This window comes from Natrix helvetica (genome assembly GCF_964273705.1).
Source record: "Natrix helvetica genome assembly, chromosome: 3".
Taxonomy (NCBI): Eukaryota; Metazoa; Chordata; class Lepidosauria; order Squamata; family Natricidae; genus Natrix; species Natrix helvetica.
The window spans coordinates 139,451,216-139,467,382 of record NC_138549.1 but is presented as its reverse complement, the minus strand read 5'-3'; the positions used below and the strand labels follow the sequence as shown (position 1 = coordinate 139,467,382).

The following is a 16,167-nucleotide window of genomic DNA, read 5'->3' as shown; positions in this document are numbered from 1 at the left end:
GGCCAGCGTGTATGCGCGCGCTGGCCAGCTGAGTTCACTCTTTTTAAAAGCCATTTTCGCCCTCCCCAGGCTCCAGAGGCTTTATAGGAGCCTGGGGAGGGCAAAAAGAGTCCCCCGCCCCCCCTTCATGAGCTTCCCTGAAGCCTCTGGAGCACAAAAAAACGACCCTACGGGCAAACTGGAAGTTCAGGAACGGACTTCCTGTTTGCTCGGAGGGTCATTTTGAGTGCCCCGGAAGCTTCAGGGAAGCCTCTTGAAGGTTCCTGAAGCCTTCAGAGCGCTTAAAACGACCCTCCGAGCAAACCGAAAGTTATTTATTAGTGACTTCCGGTTTGCTCGGAGGGTTGTTTTGACTGCTTCAGAGGCTTCAGGGAAGCCTCCTAAAGGTCCCTGAAGCCTCCGGAGGGCTTCCTGGGGGGCGGGGGAGGCTGTTTTTGCCCTCCCCATGCTCCTATAAAGCCTCTGGAGCCTGGGGAGGGCGAAAAAGCATACAAAAATGGTGGGTTGCGCCTGTAGTGTGCGCATGTGCATTGGGGAGGTTCGCGCATTGCATTATGGGTGTGGCACGCCTGCACACGACCCCACTGCGCTCCCCCTACTTATGACACGTGAGCCAAAAAAGGTTCACCATCGCTGTCATATACCATCTGCAAAACATTTTACATCAATTTCCCCTGAAATTATAGCTTAGAGTATATGTTATTGATTTTTTTCTTTACATTGTTCTACTGTGATTGCTTCTTTGAAGTTTTGCATTAACTTTATCCTGCAAAGTTTAATTTGACACTTGTCAATTGTCTGGACAAGTCCCTACAGTTTCCTTAATAATGTTTTGGGAAGTGGTTTGTTATTGCCTTCTTCCTAGGGCTGAGAATAACTGGACCAAAACTACCCAAATGGTTTCTTGCCCAGGGTTGAACTAAACTATGCATTTCCCAGTTTCTAGCCTAATATCTTAACCACTACATCAATTTGGCTCTCACTGTAGGATTGCATCGCCCACTATTCCAGGTTCAATTTGGCACCTGCAAATTAGGCACTGTAAAATTAATAATAAAATTATGTTGAAATTATCTGACTATGTTGAATTTATTTTCTATCAGAAAACATAACTTTCAGATACTTAGAGCTGGTATGTAAGTTAAAGTGATGAAAGTAATCCTCGTGTTTCTGTTATAGGTCTTTTGGAAGCTTTATTGTATTACCTGTAAACCAACTATCATTCCACCTGATATCATATAGGTATTCTCAATCATCTGCTCCATAGATGCATGGGGAAAATATGAGAAATGGACAAAGAGAAGGAATGGAACCGCACATATTCTGTTATCACTTAAGCCAAGAAATTTTGAAAGTTTATAGAACTTGGGTTATTGTAACAAAGGCTTAGTTTAGTAACTGAAGAGGAAAGGAGGAAGCTGCTATCGTTCACTTTTTCCTCTGTTTTCCTTGTTGCACCAATAGACTATGATGGCTGAGCATCTGATGAACCACCAGAGGTAAACGACAAATGTTGTAAATAAAAGGGGAAAGAAGGTATGCTGTGTGGGGCCATGTGTAGCTTGTTTCTGTCTATGGAACAATGACTTTAATCACAGGGTTTCATGGACACTGTGTCGTTTCTACTGGGAGTGGCCTACCAGCCGCACAGTTTTTAGTAAACATCTCGAGCTAATGATAGACATTTGCGTTTACTGAAATAAACAACAGAAGCACAACGTGGACCATGCTTATCTCTTGGCTGCATCATTTTACGTCTTTGGTACAAAAATCAAAAGGAGAAAAAATGGTGGTTTGGAACAATACAGTAACCCTCTTGCTAAAAGATCAAATTTGTTTTGAAGGGGGACAGAGCCATTCAAATAAGTCTTACATGGAAAACATAAGCTCCTGCCTGCTCAATCGTCTTGCAATAAACACTTCTCGTAACCGCTAGAGCAGTTAAGCAGCTGATTTGCGAGTGAACCTGAGAAAAATGGAAATAGGGTGAGTTCTTCCTTCAGACTGATTCCAAATGTGAAAAAAAAAATCAGCTCAGTTCAATCCAAGCAGAGTACCATGTAGTTCATACCTACTTGGAGCAAAGACTTGTGAATACCATTGTGAAGGTAACAGCTTCGATTTCTCTATATTTCCATTATAAATGTCCAGCTAGCAATCTCCTTACTTAGTATACAGCTCTGGCTGTAGCAATGGAAATGAAAAAGAAAAGGCAGATTGTTTTCACCCTCACCTTCTCATACTGATATGGCAGCATGCCAATCCACACATTTACCTTTGTAGGAGCATCATATAAGGAATAGAAGCTGGGAGGGAGAAGGAAGGCTTCTTTCACCACCACCACATCTGTTATTGGACAGAAGGGAGTTTATGCTAATGTGAGTGGGAAGAGGTAGAGGTAGATCAGGGGTGTCAAATTGGCAGCTCCCAGGTCTGATGCCTCACGTGCAGGCCACGCCCACCCCAGCTCAGTGAAGGGAAAAAAAGCATCACCATATGTCACCTGGTGGCCACAAGATAGTAACTTTTGGATTTATTGTGCTTGCATCATGTTTTCAGTAATTATTGAATGTTACTAAATTTGCATTTCCATGCTAGGAAACATAGATTTCAGCAGCAACTTTATTGACAATAACAAAAACCCACATTCTGGCGGGATGAAAAAATTACTATGTGGTATGGTAACCCAACTGGATCCCATTAACCTCTTATCCGGCGATCATTGCTTCACAAAGAACTACTGTGAGCTACAGGTGATGAGCATTATAAATGCCACTAATTATTATAATGAAACCACAGTCTACTACAGTGAAACCACAGCCGTCACTTGATCTGCCCTATTATCACAGCAGATTTTTGAAAGCAGAAGTAGGATGGTCTTTTTAGCTGCCATTGGTTTTTATAGCTCTGATGTCAGAGAGAGGCAGGACAGTGTTATATCAGCCAATTGAATATTGGAAAATTAGAATTGGAATTCTGCAATCAAAAGTATCTTTTGCTAAGTCAAGCTATGTATAATAACTTGCAAATGAAAGTACAGGAATTGAGCCTACCTCGTTCCATATTGCGGAATGAGACTTCAGAAGTTTAAAGTTGCTACATATAAAGACCTAAATTGCTTGAGAAGATGGTGTAAAATCTTCCAATTATTGATTCCAATACAACACCAGATTTATCATTAGTTATTACTGTATGAAGACATTTTAATATTTTCTTTCAATTCTAAGCCATTCCTTGATAGGTCAAGGTGTTCTCACCTGACTTTTATTAGCTTTTTTGAAAGAAGAAAGTTTTGTATTGGAGTGCTGTGAGCAAACTATTATTATATTTTCTGTGTCAGAACAGTTTTTTAAATTTTATCAGGATTGTAACTGGGCAGACTGGTGATTTTTCTTAGCATTGGAAGCTTCGCAGAAGAGATGATGGTCATGGATCAAGTACTTTTGATGGACTGGGAAATGGAAATGTTGGCATTATGGAAGCCCCATTCAAAACTTTGTTTTGGATTAGAAGACTCCATAATAAAATGTTTTTTAAATTCCTCCTAATCCAGGAGAACCTGAAGATCTGTTAGATATAGAGGTAAGGTCTAAAAAACTAAAATTCACCCCACACAAGGACAAAGTGTGATTCCCTTACAGGTCTGCAGTATGAGTATGCTGTTAACTCCAATGCTATTATTAAACAATTGAGTGGTTTTGGTGGTAAGAAGCATGTTTTGTCAGTTAAAGCTGCTAATCCAATTCTCATTCTGTCTGGATATGCAAAACTCCAGCCATGGACTAATTAACTCCCTTTTGGATTAGTCTAATATTGTACATGGGACTGTCTCTGATAACACTGTAGAGTTTTCTGTTAGTAACGGGGATCAGGAATAATGAATTCTGCCTTAGCGACCCAGAAAATGGCTAAATAAGACAGGGCCCTTCTACTGACCCTTTCCCCCTTCTCTGTTGGAAAGCATTTTTCTTTGTGAGGCACATCTAGGACAGCACTCACTTGCAGCTTTTCAGTGCTCCTGGGCTGATATTACTGACATATGATTACAGACCCTAATTATATCACTGTTTTAGCTTGCTTTTGCTTTTTGTTAATCTTAATAAAACTGTGCTACATTTACTTTACAGAGTTAATGTTGAAGCACTTCCACACAGTCACCATCCTTGCCAATCTACTGTCTCTGCAGCAGCTTGACAGTGTCAGGTAAGTTTCCCAATGCTGAATTCAATTCCCCCATGTTGGTTACCCATGTTTGCCAGTTCATACAAAGGCAAAAAAAAACCCCCAGCACCTATTGGCATCACCCTTGTTCTTCATTTCCTATGACATAGGAAGGGCAATTTTTTAAAAAAGTCATCTATAAATTAAGTTATTTTTCTCCGGGTTGCTATATATAAGGAAAAGACCTCTGTTCTGATGGTATCCCCAAGATAAACAATAAAACAATAAAATCTATGTGAATTTGGATTTTATACAATCTATTTCAGATGGCACATAACATAAAATGAACCTTGGAGAATATGGGAGCCTGCTGCTTTTGCTTTTAGTCCTCCCATATGGATTAATATATTGTTCCCAAGTCATATGTATGTAGACTCTGTTCCTAAGGGCTGATAAACATTCAGAAATTAGAGACTGCTAGTGCAAACCATGGCTCTTATTTATACTATTTGCTCTCCATTAGACTAGAATTCTAGGATATGAATCCATCAGAATGAATGGATTGCTTGCACTTTATTCAATTATTAGCACAAATCATTGTGTTTAGGTACTCTGTTTCATATTTTTACTTAGGGCAACAAGGGCTCTGGTGGCATTCTGAGCCCTGCTTTGTGTGTGTGTGTGTGTGTGTGTGTGTGTGTGTGTGTGTGTAGGTAGATAGATAGATAGATAGATAGATAGATAGATAGATAGATAGATAGATGTAGATGTAGATATAGATGGAAGCCCCATTCAAGATATAGATATAGATGGAAGCCCCCCATTCTGCCTGCATGGTCTTCTGTGATGAGCCAAAGGACAGAAAGAGGGAGTAGTGACCTTCCCCCCATATTTAGGCATACCAGGGGTTGTAACACAAATACATATATAAGCTTACATATACACTTGCATTGTAACAAATGCAGTGGAGAACTCTGAGGCTGCTCCCCTTCTTCTATGTCTTTATTCACTTTCTTTAGTTTTAATGCTTGGAGAAGATGAAAGGGAAAGAACTATAGATCAAGGGCTGCTCATCTACCACTCCAGGGAAGGATTTCAAGAGACAACACTGATTCATGTGCTTCTCCATGCCTTCTGGGGAAAGCTATTCATTTAGTCATAGGAATGTTTTCCCACACAGTCAGCCCTCACATCTGAAGCAGCCTTTAGTCTCCTGCCTAATTGACTGACACTTTGTGAATCCAATCTTGATGGCTCCGTGCATGTTTTCTGCAATAAAAACATTCTCTCGGCATGACAAGAACTGCCGTGCTTCTCTAACTTGCCATACATCAGATCAGCCTTCTGTTGCCAGAACTGCTGCTCTGTGCAGCTTTTCTGAAGTTAGAAGGAAGCAACGGCATTCTCCCACCACCCCATTGCTTGAATGCTCTTTCTGAGATGGATTTTATATGTCATTGTTGAACATTTAAGGAAGTGAGCCCACAATTCTTGTAGTTGTTTTCCTTTGGTTCGAATCACATTCCCATTGCAGCTTCTTTAAACTGGCATGTTCGCAGGTCAATTTGCCACGGAAATAAGCTCCACTGAACACTTGGTTTTTTCATCAAATTGCCCTAGAGACTAGATCTGTGTAGTGTGCTGCTGACATGATGCCATGAAAATAGAATGTATTTATTTTTAAAAATTATATGCTGCCCACGCCCATGTTGTGATTCTAAGTATCTAGAAGCCAATTTAAAAATTGAAATTGAAATAAAGCAGACAGCATGAAAAATTGTAAACTAAATCAAGGCCCTACATTTTACATTTTAAGGAGGAGGGGACCATTTTAAAGAGGAGAGGCCCAGCCTCGGTTCCTACCAGGACCCATTTCTTAATCCAGCCATTGGCATGGAAAAAGAGAGCTATGTAGTGCAACCAGCAAAGGTGCTTGTTGAAAATCTGAACATACAGGACAGACTACCCATAAGTAGGCTAAGAGATTGGTTATACATCTGTGATAAAGCAAACATGTTAACATATTTCCCATGAATTAAACTTTGAATTGACCTGTTCATTCCAAATTCTCAATCTAATCAAGTGAATTGGAGTTAATATTATCATCTATTAGCACTCTTTTAATTACTAAGTGAGATAAAGAAATACTGGCCATCATTGGTTTGTTTCATTAGATATTGGGATGTTGAAACAACGGGGACCCTTTTAAGCTGGTGATAAACATTCTGAAATAGTTTGGTGAGGATTTTATACCACAAAGACTTGACATTGATTAATCTATTTCAGAGCCCCTTAAAATCTCGTGATAGAAGCAGGAGATAAATCTTGTCATAAAGAAAGCAAATAATAAATATCAGAATCTATTTCAAGTCCTAGGATAAATTAGCTGACTAAAAATTCTTTGAAGTAATGAGGCTTAACCCAGAGGGGTGTGGTTGTGCGTGTGCATTTGTGTGTGCGTATGATTTTATATTTTTTACAAAATATGACTTATGGCTCTTGCATTTATTAATATAAATATAGTACAGCTTTCAGCTTTGTTACAGTAATAAATGAATTATGCCAGATAAATACCTTTAAGCATAGGCAACGTGCCTTTCTTTCAACATTAGGTAACAGAGATCAGAAAATAAGGGAGTAGACTTTCAGAGGAGATACCATGGCTGACTCTTAGGCAAGATGGCATCCTGACTGAAGTAAAGGTTGCATCCTGATTCAAAGCCTGCTTTTCAGAGCTGAGCTCTAGCACTATAAGAGATTTTCCGTATTTGAGCCCTTGGGATCCGTCTTTGTACTGCACTGTGGATGATTGGTGTGGTAGGACACCAAAACTCAGGACTACCCTATAAAAAGAATTCTCTCAGAAATTATGGCATGCTGGAACTGGGTGCTTAATCTGCATTCCTTACCTGGAGCATCTTGGATGAAAGCAAAAGTTTTCCCAAAAGTTTTAATTGGTGGATTTTTTTCCAAGGCCCCATCCCAACAAGTCCCCTGAGAGCTTTGCCTCTGTGCCCTACAACCTCCTCCATTTGCTATTGTGTCACTCCAGGAAAGAATGAATTGAGCATAGATCAGTGGTGGGTTTCAAATTTTTTTAGAACCTCTTCTGTAGGTGTGGCTGCTTTGTGGGAGTGGCTTGCCAGCCATGTGACTGGGTGGGAGTGGTTTGCCAGCCATGTGACTGGGTAAGTGTGGCCAACTTGTAAAATGTGGTGAAACTTACTTAACAACGCTCTTGCTTAGCAACCAAAATGTTGGCTCAGAAACTCTGGTATTTGAAGCAAGTCTTAAAGCTGTCAAGTTACAAGACCCTTGCACTCCTAACCCTTTAGAAAAAAAACCCAGGGGTGTTCAAACTTGACAGCTTTAAGACTTGTGGACTTCAACTCCCAGAATTCCTCCTCCAGTCATGTTGGCTCAGGAACTCTGGCATTGAAGTGTGCAAGTCTTAAAGCTGTCAAGTTACAAGACCCTTGCACCCCTAACCCTTTAGGAAAAAAACCCAGGGGTGTTCAAACTTGACAGCTTTAAGACTTTAAAATTTAGATAAGACTCTTAGAGGCGGGTGGGGCGTTTGGTGAGCTAGCCAATCAGTGAGCAGTGGGCGGGGCAAGCATGGTGCGGACTGGCAGGGGGAGGGAGCTGGAACCGGTTCTAAACGACATGGTAGATTTGTGGAACCTCTTCTATAGAAGAGGTTAGAACTGGCAGGAACCTACCCCTGGCATAGATGGATGCATGGGTCCTTGTAGAAACTGAGAAAGGTTGTACATTCTAGAAATTGTACAACACCCACTTGCCTGGTAACAAGCTGACTCACAGAGCACCAGTGGGCCATTACAGGGAAGCCTCTCACCAGATTCACAGCGGGAACCAGAGACACTAAATTAACACACATGGCTGCAAGCATAACATACGCCTTCAACAAGGCCAGTCTCACTATGAAGCAATATAGAAGAACTTCGCTTCAGGCAGCTTGTTCAAAAGGGGCACTAATTTCTCAGTTTCCATTTCATTGCAGAAACATGTCCCAGGCTTCTAGAACACTATATCATTTTTTATTACTGTTTTCATTTTGTGCTTCAAGTGGAAAAATGTTTCCAGGATTCCTACCATGGCAAACAGCAAAGGCTCAATTAAAAAAATAAAGTGAAAGAAATCCTGTAAAGGATGAACTTTCATTTGGGCATTTATTGTTTTAAAATATAGCTTCATTATTTATTATAGATTTAATTTATTTAGTAACTGGTGGGGTCCAGAAGAAAAGCCTTCTCTGCTGTTGCGCCCGCCCTTTGGAACATCTTATCCCTTCCCCACCTCCCCGAATGAAGTCAGTTTCAATCCTCCTTACCTTCCGTTGTACAGTTAGACTGAGGCTCCAAGAGATGGGTTTCATACTGGGGGTGCTTGGTAGATTAACAACAGGTATAATCTCCTCCCCTTCTCATTATACTCCCCCCATCCCCATCATTTTAGCTAGATTGTTTTTTTAAATAGTATTGTATTTATATTAGAAGGGATGCGGTGGCTCAGTGGGTAAGACACTGAGATTGTCGATCAGAAAAGTCGATAGTTCGGCGGTTTGAATCCCTAGTGCTGTGTAACGGAGTGAGCTCCCGTTACTTGTCCCAGCTTCTGCCAACCTAGCAGTTCGAAAGCATGTAAAAATGCAAGTAGAAAAAATAGGGACCACCTTTGGTGGGAAGGTAACAACGTTCGGTGCATCTTCGGCATTTAGTCATGCTGGCCACATGATCACAGAGACGTCTTCAGACAGCACTGGCTCTTCGGCTTTGAAACGGAGATGAGCACTGCCCCCTAGAGTCGGAAATGACTAGCACATATGTGCAAGGTGAACCTTTACCTTTATTTATATTAGGTTTTAGACAGTTTATACAAATAAGTAAATAAATTGATTAATTAGTAATAAATAAATAATGTTTTCAGGTTGATTCCATAGAAAGGAATAAAACACATAATAAAAGCCAAAATCTGAGAACAACAACAAAAATACAAGCAATGCAATCAAAATAGATAAAAGCAGTGATTTGGGGTATTTATTTTGCGATAGTTTATATAGGAAACTTAGGGCTGAGTAATTTCAAATATAATAATAAAAGTAAGAAAACTAAAAAAGTTTAAACAACTTTAATCTGAAAATAATGTATGCTTTATCTATTGCCATTACAATTGTTGCCCTCAACTTTTTATCTGGTCCTTTGTGCTTATCTTTGTATTCAATATTTTTTTAGAGTTTTTATTTTGATGTAATTCTACTTGTTTAGAATGTATATTTAATTGCCTGTACACTTATATTATTGTGCAGTATAAAAGCATAAATAATAAGAAACAAACAGGGCAGCTGCAGTGGTGGAGAGCTTCTTCATGTGTAGATCTTGGGTAGCGGCTGTTATGCAAAGCTTATTCTCACAGCTGGAGAACTAGTAGACCCTTTAACAGACTTTTGGGAAACATTCTTTCTGATCAGCCACATAGATTAGTAGAAGATTAAAGCAAGATGAAGCACATTTGGCCTGAGATAGGGTCTTAACCTACCCTAATCTCAGTATGAGGGCCACCTGGAAATATTTTTGCTCATATTTCTTCAGATAGTAAGTCTCTCACTTTAAAATGAAAGCTAAGATGATAATCCTTTTGTTAAAATGGGTGCCCAATTTGTCTGCTGTCAAGGAAGGATGAAAGTTATTTATGACTCCATCACAAGATTGCTTTTGATGCACTCCAGGATATTTGGGCAAGCATTGCCATTTGTCTCAAACTACCAGTGCTCCCTAACTAATACACTTTCAGCCTTAGGAGAATCACACAATATTTTTTTCCTCTTGAAGCCCATGGGCAACTTTGCTACTGCTAAAACTGTTTTAGTTTCAGAGAGACTAACACATCTAACCATTTCGCCAGGAAGGGCTCCAATGTACACTGATGAAAAGCAACTTTATTGAGTGTAGTGTTGCCCTTGTTGAGACAGGGTGGGTTTTCTGTGGTTTCCTTGGTTTCTTTGATTCGGTGCCTAATGCAGGCTACGGATAAAGAAGCAACTCATCTCTAAACCCAGGGATTTAGAGTAGGATTTTTAGAAGGCCTCGTGAACAGCCCTGCACTCTCTAATCCGAGGAGCAGGTTGATACCTGCAAGTTTCATGTGAACATTGTCAGCTATGGTGGTTTTCAATTGTGGTTGGGTTCCAAACATGCCCATGAACTAAAATGTTTATTGCAGAAGAAGAGATTGTAAAAAAAAAAAACCCTTTGGAAAAATAGAAGTTGAACCACTGAGAGAATAAATCTTTCATTAGAACCAGACTGTTGGGGCACTACTATGAAGTAAAACAGCCATCTGTCTTACTGTTTGGTAATAGATTGGTTACAAAAGAATCTAAAAGTAATCAGAGGAAAACGGTCTCCGGTTCCAATAAGGAGATTGGGACAATTGCTACTTAAACCCCTTAAATCCAATCCCAGTATTCCCAGTACTAGGGAAGATGTTAAATGAAAGAATGAGAGAGTGGCAGGAATGCAATTATAAGCTAGTGCTGTTGTTTTGATTGTAGAGTAAGGTAAACTCTAAGGCAGGGGTCCCCTATCTCTGGGCCAGGGGCTACTACCGGGCCATGGCCTATTCAGAACTGGGCTGGACGAATGGTGAGTCAGTGCATACACAGCTCAACTTGCATGAGCGGCAGGCCAGCATGCATACACACCAGGGGTGGGTTCTTGCCAGTTCTAACCTCTTCTATAGAAGAAGTTCCACAAATCTACAGTGCCATTTAGAACCGGTTCCAGCTCCCTCCCCCCACCCATCTGCACATCATCAAGATGAAGAGCGAGAGGAGGAATTTTGGGAGTTGAAGTCCACAAGTCTTAAAGCTGTCAAGTTTGAACACCCCTGGGGTTTTTTTTCTAAAGGGTTAGGGGTGCAAGGGTCTTGTAACTTGACAGCTTTAAGACTTGCGTGCTTCAAATGCCAGAGTTTCTGAGCCAACATTTTGGTTGCTAAGCAAGAGCGTTGTTAAGTGAATTTCACCACATTTTACAAATTGGACACGCCCACCCAGTCACATGGCTGGCAAGCCATTCCCACCCGGTCACATGGCTGGCAAGCTACTCCTACCCGGTCACATGGCCAGCAAGCCACTCCCACAAAGCAAGCCACACCTACAGAAAAGGTTTAAAAAATTTTTGAAACCCACCACTGATGCACAGGCATGTGCAGCTTGATTTACAAAAGTTGAAATACGCATGAATGCACTCTTGTGACCCGGTTCCCTTCTTACCGCTAGCCGGGCCACTGAACCGCAAAGGTTGGGGACCATTGTCCTAAACGCCTACAGATAATTATTTACTCTCTACATAACATAACCCATCCAGTCAAAGAAAATCAATATATTGTTGTAAGTACAGGGAGGTGATGAAGCTTGTGAGAGGGACGATCACAGAATTCCAAATCTGTTTAAGAATTTTTATGCAGAGGGAGGCACACTTTTCTGCCATGAGCACCACCTGAAAAAGTTCGATGAAAGTTCAAACCCCGTTCCTCATATCAAGAATATTTACCAAGTAACATGATTATGTTATAAGTGCCTGAATTTCTCAGAAGTTCAGACATACAGTATATAGTTAAAGAAAGTACAATCACATGACTCACTTATATATATATATAAAGCTTTTGGGAAATAAAACGAGGGGTCCAAATAAAAGTCTAAAGACCAGTAAAGCAGTAGCAGTTAGAAGAAATTGTGACTTACAAAATTTTTAAATTGTAGAGTCCAGAAAATGCTCCTTCTGGAATTTTAGAGAGTTGGTTTCCAGATAGGCGCCTGTAATAAACAGAACAAACAAGATGAAGATAATACAGCCAAATGTTTAAGAGTATCTTTTGTTAGGAAATATAATGATAGCTTGGAGTGAAGTGCCTTCCTATACTTTTCAGCAAGATTATGAGTGGAGCCAGAGGTCATTATAGGAGGAAGGGTTTTCTGTACAATAAAAGTTGCTTCCCTTCCCTTCCTTCCTTCCTTCCTTCCTTCCTTCCTTCCTTCCTTCCTTCCTTCCTTCCTTCCTTCCTTCCTTCCTTCCTTCCTCCTTCCTTCCTTTCATCATACTAATGAGAGAAAATTCTTAAATTTATAGTCCAGATCTTGTTGTGAAAATGGGAAATCTGTATGAAAATATTCTTAAGATTAGAAAAAAAATATTATCACAAAAATTTTTGCCACCAAAACTACAGAAAGGATATTATTATAGATGGTTTATTAAGGAGATCATCCATCTTCAGACTCAATGGTCAGGACCAACATTAGGATAGGGTTGATCTCGTCTTCTCTTTTAAGATGTCCCTTAGAAATTGTTTTTCAGTCAGGTGAGTCTTTTGCATTCCTTTTGCATTCCTTGATATTTATACACTTTCTGGATTTCCCCAAAGACAATTACAAATGTGTTACACTGGTTACTCTATTCCTGCATACAAAAATATACATCCTATTTGTTATGTAGGTTTCTATTCTTCTCAGGAGTTTAGAGAAATTATGTCTATAATGATGTAATTGGCATCAGATTGTCTTTTTAACACAAAAAAGCAGACTTTGACACATGGATTTTGTAGGAAATTATCAATTAGAATTTGATGGATTTTTAACAGGACAACTCATTGATATCACTGCATTTTATTTAATTTCTCTATCCTGGAAGAGTCAACAAAATATTGATAACACAGAAGCTGTGTCCAAATTGGTACTTACAGTATTGAACTTCATTTTTGTAGTTTACCTACATTTGTATTTATTCTTGTACATATATGCCTCTTCTTCCCAAATTGGGAAATATATTTTTTTTAACTTTTATAAAGTTGTATATGTTTTATCAATTTCATTCAGTGGTCAAATAAGCTTAATGGAGGAGAGACTGTTTAAAATTGGTTACAGTAAATTTAAGTTTTAGGATTACAAGGTACTTTACATTTAACTTCTTCAACAGGCATTGGAAATAAATGAGCTGTGTAGATACAATGCATGGATGCAGTCAGAGGTAGAAATAGTACATTTTAAACAATCCAGTAAGAGCTCCTATGGGGAAGAACTAGGATAACAGCTGAGAAGAAATATTTGAATGCTCCCCAACCCATGCCTCATGGGAAGCCTACAGTGCAGGAAATTCTATCATTCTGGTATAGATATTGGAAGAATGGAAACTTTGCTATTCTTATAAAGGAAATTACTAATTAGGAAATGAAATGTGACACCTGTAAACAGCATTTGTAGCAGAACATAAGGATACGTTTACCTATATGTATGAAGATACTTGGAAAACAAGAGAGACAATTTTTCACAAAAATGCATGTTATTTACAAGAGTAACTATAAGCAAGCTTACCCCAGGAAACGGTATTTAAATGTAAATTATGTACATAAAGAGAAAACAGAGAAGAAGTTTAGTTTTCAAGGAAGTCTCCCTTAATAGAAAGAGAACAGCATTTGAATCAAGAGGGAATGATTTCATATATGATGAATTCTACAAGGAATGGTTGTTGTTCTTTTAGCCTTTAATATAGCACGTCTCAATCTTAGCAACTTTAAGATGTGTGGACTTCAACTCCCAGCACTCCAGTTAGCTATTTTGTGGCATGGAGCTTGAGATGTGTTCTTTATGTATATGCTTGAAACACAAGCCAACAAAATGGAGCAGATGAAGCTGTCAACACTGGTTTCCATTCCCTATCATGAATCACTGACTGTTTAGCCTTGTGTATTTTGGCACAGCAGTGTTCTTTCCTCCCCCTCCCCCCTCCATTGCATTCCCAGTCCTTCTTGTCAATCAGCAAAATCTTCATCTACCTAATTCTTAAGTCTCTGCTACCTTCAATATTCTAACAAACTTCCTTTGGGCTGATGTTTCTAATTAGATGGGGGGAAAACAAAATCATACCGATAAAATTATTTTTCTTTTGATATAAGAAACAAATGGATTCCTACAATTCAGGATTACTGTCAGCTTTCAGGGTCTCAACTTTTCTTTATGTGTTTGCCTCATTAGGCATGAAGTCTCATCGACCTCAATGAGGCTTAGTCAGAAGTAGGCATGCCCTAGATATTGTGTCACCTTTTCTATGATCAGCTTTCCAAAGAATCTGCATAAAGTATCTGTGACATACAGCATCACAAAATCTCCTAGGGACAATGGACACAATATGGGTTTTCCACATGAAAATATTAAGAAGAAATTCTCCTACTATGCTTCAATTACAGCCAGCTGGGTGGTGAAAAATATACATAATATTAACCATCATTTGTTGAATTGGCCATAATGACAAATCATAATTGATAGGTTTGCACATCACTCAAAGTCAAAAACAAAGAACTTTGTTGATTAATTGTTAAGTGCGAGTCCAAACAACACCAGAGTAGTAACTGTACTGGCTTCTCCTTCCAAACTGGCATCCTGCAGTGCCACATTAGGCTACTACTGTTCCCATCACTTGGTGCCACTCCATGTCAAGAGGCATTTGTGTAGCATACAACTAGCACACCTGCTTGCAATAGCCCTATGCAAACTCCCGTGCAAGCTACTTAATCATTCAAGTAATTTATGCATTTACACTACAACCTATAAACTGTAGCTTTTTTCAGTATCATGATTTAGAGATTAGAAAAGCATTTTTTTTTACTGTGTACGCTATCTTCTCTTACTGCTGTTAAAGAAAACTCTTGTAGCTGAAGATCAGATTTACCATATATAAGCTGCAAAAAGCCAGACATCCACTAGATGGCAACAAAGAATTAGGGTTGTAAGTATTTCTTTACTACCATCTAAGGTGGTAGCCTTAGACTTTGCAAGCTCTGGAAGACCTAATGATCAGGGATCTCAACATATTGCTAGGATAAAATAGTAGATGTTCATTTTTGTAACTGCATATACTAAGATTGCTATTTACACTATATAGGAATGAATGGTGAATCCATTATGAAATAGAATTAAATATGCCAGTTTTTAATATACGTATTTAACCAGTGATGATCTAACTATTCTGACCAGTTAGATGAATCTCTTCAAGATCAGTTTCATCCAGTGACGTGCGGTGAGGTTTATGGCTGGTGAGGCTGATGGGGTCATCAGGAAGGCGGGGAATGGGACCACATGTGCTGGAGGCTGAGGCTGCCTCAGCCTCCAGCACACATGATCCCATTCCCCGCCTTCCTGAGCATGCTCCGCCGGCTCGCGCTCCGCAGTCCTCAAAAGCGACTGGGGAACGATGAGAACCTTCCTGCCTCTGCTGGACTTTGCGCAAGTCCAGCTGAGGCAGGAAGGTTCTCGTCGTTCCCCAGTCGCTTTCGTAGCTTCGTCATCCGGGAGCGCCGACAACATTTCTGCCTCCGCAGCTCCCTGGCGTGGCTGGACGGAGGTAGCCAGAGTGGTGCCAAGGCAGTCCGGCAGGCGAGCAACCGAGGATCAGGCTGCCTGATCCTCCATCGCTCACTTGCTCTTTCGTCCGCCCGGACCGCCTCGGCGTCGCTCTGGCTACATCCGTCCGGCCGCGCCCGGGAGCTGCGGAGGCAGAAATGTTATCGGCGCTCCTGGATGACGAAGCCACAAAAGCAACTGGGGAATGACGAGAACCTTCCCCCAGTCGCTTTCGTGGCTTCGTCATCCGGGAGCGACAACAACATTTCTGCCTCCGCAGCTCCCGGGCACGGCCGGACGGATGTATATAATATTATATATATAGTATATAATATTATATACTATTATTTCATGAAGAGAGGTGAGGCTCTGCCTCCCTTGCCTCCCCTGACCGCACGTCCCTGGTTTCATCACAACTTCTTTTGATTATTTTGAAAGATTTAGGAATGGTCAACTGGTTCTTTGTTATCTAATAAACATAACATCGTGATGATTTACCTGAATTTAGTTAATGGTTAAAATGTTAAAGGTACGATTGAGATCCTTAATTTCAAACACTGTCTTTCAACAAAATCAATTGTCACTTGTGT

At 40.1% G+C, this 16,167-nt stretch overlaps 1 protein-coding gene across 2 annotated transcripts in view; it reads right to left on the bottom strand.

Moving 5' to 3' along the window:
- The window catches only part of LGR6 (leucine rich repeat containing G protein-coupled receptor 6), a 143,353-nt gene that overhangs the window by 80,127 nt on the left and 47,059 nt on the right, over nucleotides 1-16,167 (bottom strand). For both annotated transcript variants that reach the window (XM_081948344.1, XM_081948345.1), the window contains exon 3: nucleotides 11,930-12,001. In XM_081948344.1, the coding sequence (XP_081804470.1) occupies nucleotides 11,930-12,001 (72 nt within the window). The remainder of the gene's footprint in view (nucleotides 1-11,929; nucleotides 12,002-16,167) is intronic.